At 35.0% G+C, this 7,267-nt stretch overlaps 1 protein-coding gene across 1 annotated transcript in view; it reads right to left on the bottom strand.

Annotated features, from left to right (window-relative positions):
- Nucleotides 1-319: 319 nt before the first annotated feature.
- Nucleotides 320-7,267, bottom strand: part of LOC107712844 (metalloendopeptidase OMA1, mitochondrial-like) — a 15,517-nt gene continuing 8,569 nt past the window's right edge. The window contains exon 4 of the mRNA XM_016518207.1: nt 320-1,215. Coding sequence (XP_016373693.1) covers nt 952-1,215 — 264 coding nt within the window. The 3' untranslated portion in view covers nt 320-951. The remainder of the gene's footprint in view (nt 1,216-7,267) is intronic.

Raw genomic sequence — 7,267 nt, 5'->3', positions numbered from 1 at the left:
TGTAACTTATTGTCCATCAATTATATAAAAATTTATAATTAAACCAAGAATTAGTCCCTTTGAAACACTCTGAAAGTGCTGTAACATCAAGTAATTTCAACAGGTTTCTGCATGATTGGGAATTTTGTAAAAGGATGAAACAAATTCCTCATGCAAAAAGTCATTTCCCTCATGTTCTTGTGCTGCAAATTTGCCACGTTGACCAATTAATAGCTGGTTGGTTTGAAAGAGACTTCTGTATGAGCGGAGCTTCATGCATCACTTTTTTTTCTAAAGACTACGCCTTAAAAAAAAAATCTGGAGACCCAAGACTGGTAAATTAATTTATCTTGTATGTAATTACAGTCACATATTCTTTACATTCATAGTATTCATACAGAGTGCATTTAAAATAAACTTAACACTTGTCAAGAACACAAGCGTTGGGATCATTTAGCGTCAGCTGGCCATTGATAAATCCTCTAAATAATGTAGTATGTCCAAAGCTCCACACAGCTTCAAACACAGTGACATTAGCTGCTATGCAGCAGTTACATTACAGCCTGGAACCTATAGGGGACATTAAAGCAGAGGCAGATGTTTGATGAATAATGTACTGTACACCATTAATGCATTCAACTTCACAGGGGTCTTATGCTAATAACATCATTAAAACCAATCAAAAACCCATTTACAATTGCTCCATTATTAACATGACTGCACTGCCGCGGATGCTTGAAGGAGGAGCATAAACTCAAGCATCACACACAAATGATGTACATATTCTCACTCAAATCATCTCACAGACTAACTGACGTAGGTATCAAAGTGACAGCTAATCAAATGGATCAAAAAAACTGTCTGGTTCTATCTGACAATCCTCTCAGTCCTTGTTCAGAGTTTCTGGACTGGAAAAAGAGAAGTGAAAAGGAAAGCTTGAATGTGTCCCTGTCAGTCATGTTTCATCAAGTCTCATTTACTAAGCAGAGTTTGTGGCAGAGCGGATGTGGCCAGCAATCCTCCCAGCTGAGGCTGAGACCCCGGAGTCGGGACAGGAGGAGATTGAGGGAGTGGCAACATGACTCCAGCTCTCTGTTTCTCATTCTTTTCTTCTTGTGCAATCTTTTCTTGTTTTTTGGCATTGTCCAGAAGCAATTTAACAGCCTGGTGGAAAATGACACGGGGGTCAGCTTTGGGGAGGGCAGGACAGTCACAGCGTGCACGGAGCTCCAAAGCCTATAACAACACAGAGAATGACACAGATTAATGCAGATGCATTTAAGCTTTGACCTTTGACCTATGAACCCTCCATCTCTTCATCTTTACCCAGGTGACACTGCTTTTTAAGAACTGATGGATGGATGGAAACAGTGACATCAAATCTACATGGATGATGGATGGAAATAGCGATATGAAATCTGGATGGATGGAAATAGTGATGAAATCTGGATGGATGAAAACAGTGACATGAAATCTACATGGATGATGGATGGAAATAGCTAAATGAAATCTGGAAGAAGGGATGGAAATAGTGATATGAAATTTGGATGGATGGAAATAGTGATATGAAATCTAGAAATAGTAATATGAAATCTGGATGGATGGATGGATGGATGAAAACAGTGACATGAAATCTACATGAATGATGGATGGAATTAGCAATATGAAATCTAGATGGATGGATGGATATAGTGATATGAAATCTGGAAATAGTCATATGAAATCTGGATGGATGGATGGAAATAGTGATATGAAATCTGGAAATAGTGATATGAAATCTGTATAGATGGATGATGGAAATAGTGATATGAAATCTGTATAGATGGATGATGGAAATAGTGATATGAAATCTGGAATTAGTGATATACAATCTGGATGGATAGATGGACTTGGAGTAGTTATTCAAAAGATGGATATATGAAAATAGTGATATGAAACCTGGATGGATTGGAATAATTACTCAAAAAAATTATGAATGGATGTAGGCCTGGGCGATAAAACGGTATCGGTATTTATCAACGGTACACCTTCATCGATAACGATAGAAAAAATTGTCGTACTTTATTGTTTTTGTTAGTCTGTCCAGTTGAACCCACAAGACGCGCCGCTGCTGCGTTATTCATTCAAAATATTAGAGAAATATAGAAGCTCAATGCGGAGAAGATATTGGTTAGCTTAAAACCGAAACCAAGCCATTCACAAAGAACGCATATTAGGCGCATTTTTGGGACAGACAACTATGACTGTTGCACTCGCGTCTCACGCAAGAGATGCATAGAAAGCCATGTACAATTAAAAGAGTTTAAACTTTTAGAAAACGTTGCGAATTTGTGGAGGTTTATTCCATTTCACTGTGTCTCATGTTTTTAAATACAATCTGTGTGAGCGGCGCTTTGGCTATTTGAATTAAGCTATGTATAAATACATGATGCTGTTTTGTTCATAATTGTTTATGCAATTGACGAAATTATATTTGATTTATATGAATTAATTTAGACGACGTGCACATTTTTTATAGACTGTTATTTTAATTGCATTATATAAACAATTTAATGCGCTGCATTATTTTGCTCATTGCGCCCTCCTGTGGCTATTTAATCTGCATATAAAACAAAATAAATTATATATTTGTTTAAATTTTATTTTGTGTTTGACTGTTAAAACAAAAAATTATTTGTTGTTTGTCTTAAATTGGGTAAATTAAAAATACAGCGGTTGAATTTAAAAAAATGTTACTATTGCTCTTTGTTTTAAAAAAGGTTATAAAAAATGTCAATAATAATCAATACCGAATGATATGAAGCATCATATCGTTGATAAATTTTTTAGCTATATCGCCCAGCTCTAAATGGATGCATACACTGAAATATTCAATTTTGATGAACTGGAACAGTTATTCAAAGAAATTGATTAATGGGAATGATGGAAAGTGATCAAAAATCTAAATGGATGGTTTGGTTTGGTGTAGTTATTGAATGAAGGGATGGATGAACACAGACCAGGATATCTTCTACATTAAAGACATCCAGACTCTTTTACAAAGACACGGCCCCTACTGCTTTTTGTCTGTGACCTCTTGAACTATGACCTTCGACCTCCATTAGGGGTGATGGAGAAACAGCCCTCATAACACTGGATCAATAATGCGCTGTAAAACACGAGCAACCAGCAACAGCACTAAGGACAGTTAACGTAAAATATTTTTTTAGCTAAATTATTATTCTGAACCATCTGCCCTGGGGAGAACATATCAGACTGAGCTGCTAAATACTCACTCAAACCAGGAAGACGGGCAGTTTTAAGCAGCACTGCAATGTTTGAGAATCAGGCCATTAGGGAAACTCTATAAAACAAAGGACACTTGATGAAAGAGTGGCTGGAACAAAGCTTATTGAGAACAATTACCCAAGAGGGACACGTCAGTTGCATACTTACGACCAGTGTGACAGAATACTTTTAAAAGCAGATGCATTCTTCAAAAGTAACAAGCATTGTTTTTACAAATAAAAAACAAAACAGTTCTGTCAAAGGATTCAAAGAGATCTGTTAATATATATCTAGTTTACTTGGCGCTGCTAAGTTACACATTTCTGAATGTTTTCATTATCACAGATTTCTATTCTACTTCTATTGACTTGCTTCTTTTTTGTTCATAAATTATCTATTAATTTTTTTCAAAAACAATGCCAGTAAAGCATGAAACTAGGTTGAATTCTAAATATAAATGTGGAAATATATATTAAACGTGTATAATAAATATATAAAAAATTAGCTATTACATTTTATATATAAAATTGATATATAAATAAAAAATATAATAGTTGATCGATTTCTTCATAACTAAATGATCATTATACTATAACAATAAAAAACATAATACACATTATACAAATTTTACCAATAATAATACACATCCGTTCAAATGTTTTGTCAGAAAGATTTTTTTTAAGAATGAAAAATTATTACTTTTATTCAGCAAGAATAGATTAAATTGATCAAAAGTGACAGTGAAGACTTTTATAATGTTATAAAAGATTTCCATTTCAAATTAATGCTGTTCTTTTGAACTTTCTATCCCTCAAATAATCCTGAAAAAAATGAGCAGTTTTCAAAAATATTAAGCAGCACATCTATTTTCAGCATTGATATCAGAATGATTTCTGAAGGATCATGTGACACTTCTACTGATTTACTTCTTTTTTTGTTAATAAATTATCTATTACTTTTGGTTCAAAAACAATGCCAGTAAAGCCTGAAACTAGGTTGAACTGTGTAAATAACATATATATTAAATATGTATAATAATTATATAAAAATATGTATTAATAAAATTAATACATATTATATAAATAAAGTATGTTAGCAAGATTGCTAGTTAAAAATTTTATATTTTATTTTATGATACAGTAGGTGACTACCCACTGTATATATATATATATATATTAGTTTCCACTTTAAATACATTTTTTTAAACTGATTAAAAATTTAAATAATGTGATGATTGTTTTAGAATAAAGTAGCATATACAGTTAAATGACTTCATGTGGTCTTTACACCCCTTTCACACTGATAGGAAGGTCTTCAAGCGGGTCTTCACCCAGTTGTCACACATAAAACACCGCGATATCATACATGTCAACATGCCACTGGAAATCTGACCTTCCTCACACAAGTCACTCTCAAACAGTCACTATATATAAAGGCGACGACTACAAAATCCACTTGTATTCATATATAAAGCATCAGGAGACTGAGGGGAGTCCGCACACACACTCCACTATGGTAATTCTCATTAGTGGGCATGTGGAGGACGAGTCTCCATTGGCTCAGGTTAAAGAGGGTGAGAACAGAGAGAGATGGAGGGCGTTTTAAAGTAACTTCCCGAAGGAGTAATAGCTTCCACTCAACAGAAACACGCACGCATTACAGTTGATGGACAATTAGAGCCCTGGCCATCTGCTCCTTCTGTGTTTGAAGTGTGCGAGTACGCAAGCAGGACTGTTAAGAGTTCAAGCTCAAGGTTAAGTAAGGCCCCTGCATTCCACTAAAATTCATACATTCATGCATCCTTCCGCCGCAGCTTTGCTTCGTATATTAAAAAGCCATTTTGTGTAGCCACTGGTGCATGACGGGGAGAGAGCATGTTCCTGTAGATGGCTGTCCACATTGCTCTACAGTCTACAGTTCACTCAATAAACAGTATGTTAACCTGAGCTCTTTGTTTAAAGCAGGTGGTCAAGGGTTGGCTGGTTAGTATCATCCAGTTAGCCCCTGCTGGTAGATTCAGTAACTACACCAAACATATGGCTTTCTCTGCTGACGACTGAAGCTGTGAATTCTGAGGGATTTTTTTTGCAAGTAACACATTGCAAATTGCAAATATTTCATCATTTTATAGTAGATGTTTTACCAGTGTCTGATCTTTTTTTTTGAAGGCTCTTAAAAGCGTGAAATCGATTATAATTTTCCATCTGCTGCCTAACATCACAAGATACTTACATAAACACTACAGTTACACACATTCAGTACACATTAACACATGAACATGTACCGCAGGCCACAAAAATATCATTGAGATCAACCGATACAGATACAGATATTTTTTATTAAATTATTATCCAAAACACGATTTGTGATTGTTGATCTATTTTTATATTTATTATAACTAAATTATCATTATACTATAACAATAAAAAAACATTACGCATTATATTAATTTTAGCAATAATAATACACTTCTGTTCAAATGTTTTGGGTCAGTAAGATTTTTTTTTTATTCAGCAAGAATAGATTAAATTGATCAAAAGTGACAGTGAAGACTTTTATAATGTTATTTTTTATTTCTTTTTATTTTACAACTTTTTATTTCTCAAATAATCCTGAAAAAAATTAACACAGTTTTCAAAAATATTAAGCAGCACAACTATTTTCAGCATTGATAATAACAATAAATGTTTCCCGAGCAGCAAATCAACATATTAGTATGATTTCTGAAGGGTCATGTGACTCTGAAGACTGGAGAAATGCTGAAAATTCAGATTTACATCACAGAAATAAATTACAGTTTGCAATATATTCAAATTGAAAAGAGCTATTTTAAATTGTAATAATATTTCACAGTGTAACAATTAGTGCTGTCAAAATTAGCAGGCGATTAATTTTTTCAGTTTAACGCGTTAAAAATATTGAAAGCAATTAATGAAGGGGCGGTGCTAGGGTTAGCTACCCCACTCACAACTGCTGTTTCTGTCTCTTTTTCTCTTGACAAGACGTGCATTTATTCAGTCGCAGAACGTCTTTACGAACACATCAAACGGTAGACGTTTCAGACATGTACTCCAGCTTCACCTCAGCGCCAGGCGTGGGTCAAACGAGCACAGAAACGGTACTGTGCTCGCAGCGCGTGGTCTTCAAAGGCGCCAGTGCGCGCTGTAGTCTGTATTAATTCATATCAAAGCGCGAAATAAACTACGTGCATGCAATGTCGTGGTCAGTTAAGTCATCATGAAGTTACCAAAAAGGCGATTAAAGCTGCCTTAAAACTGTGCATGCATGTAATATATTTTATCACATTTTAGTCAGTACAGTGTATGCTGTTCTGTGTCAGCCGCCCCACACGGATACGTTGTTTTGTTCAAATCAAAGAGTAAATAAACGTAGAAAACGTATCCGCGTGGTGCAACTGAACAGCATACGCTGTTTACGTTCAGTGGATACTCTCCAAAATGGCGCTAGGGTGACGCGGAGGAGACTAATTGTTGAATAAAGTTGTTATTTTTGTTTTCTTTGTGTACAAAAAGTATTCTCATAGCTTTGTAAAATTACGGTTGAACCCCTGTTGTCACATGGATTATTTTACCGATCTCCTTGCTACGTTTCTGGACGTTGGTCGTGTTAAGTACATTGCTGTCTATGGGAGGGTCAGAGAGCTCTCAGAAAACCAGCCCTGAAAGAGGCATACGCCACTTCCTATGCAAAAGTTGGGATTTATAAAAACAAACTTGACTGGAAAATTTGCGCATATGCACACAAGCTCTGACCCATGCGTACGAACTCATTTTCCTGGAGTGAGAAAATTAATTAAGTAAAAACAACGATTTTAAGCTCTGTTTTCATGTCGATATACACATTTACATTAAATATTCCACTCTCATTAATGGAGATAAGGACTGAAATGACAAAGTCCTTTACGCAGAAGTTAAACCAAAATGATTTGAATTTAGACATATTTGTAGTGGATGCGCTTGATCACTTTTCCTCTTTTAATGACAGCGAGGAGTGCTATAGG

Source organism: Sinocyclocheilus rhinocerous, unplaced genomic scaffold, assembly GCF_001515625.1.
Source record: "Sinocyclocheilus rhinocerous isolate Xijiao unplaced genomic scaffold, SAMN03320098_v1.1 scaffold478, whole genome shotgun sequence".
Classification (NCBI taxonomy): domain Eukaryota; kingdom Metazoa; phylum Chordata; class Actinopteri; order Cypriniformes; family Cyprinidae; genus Sinocyclocheilus; species Sinocyclocheilus rhinocerous.
The sequence above is the reverse complement of the archived record's forward strand: the minus strand, read 5'-3'. Positions and strand labels throughout refer to the sequence as shown.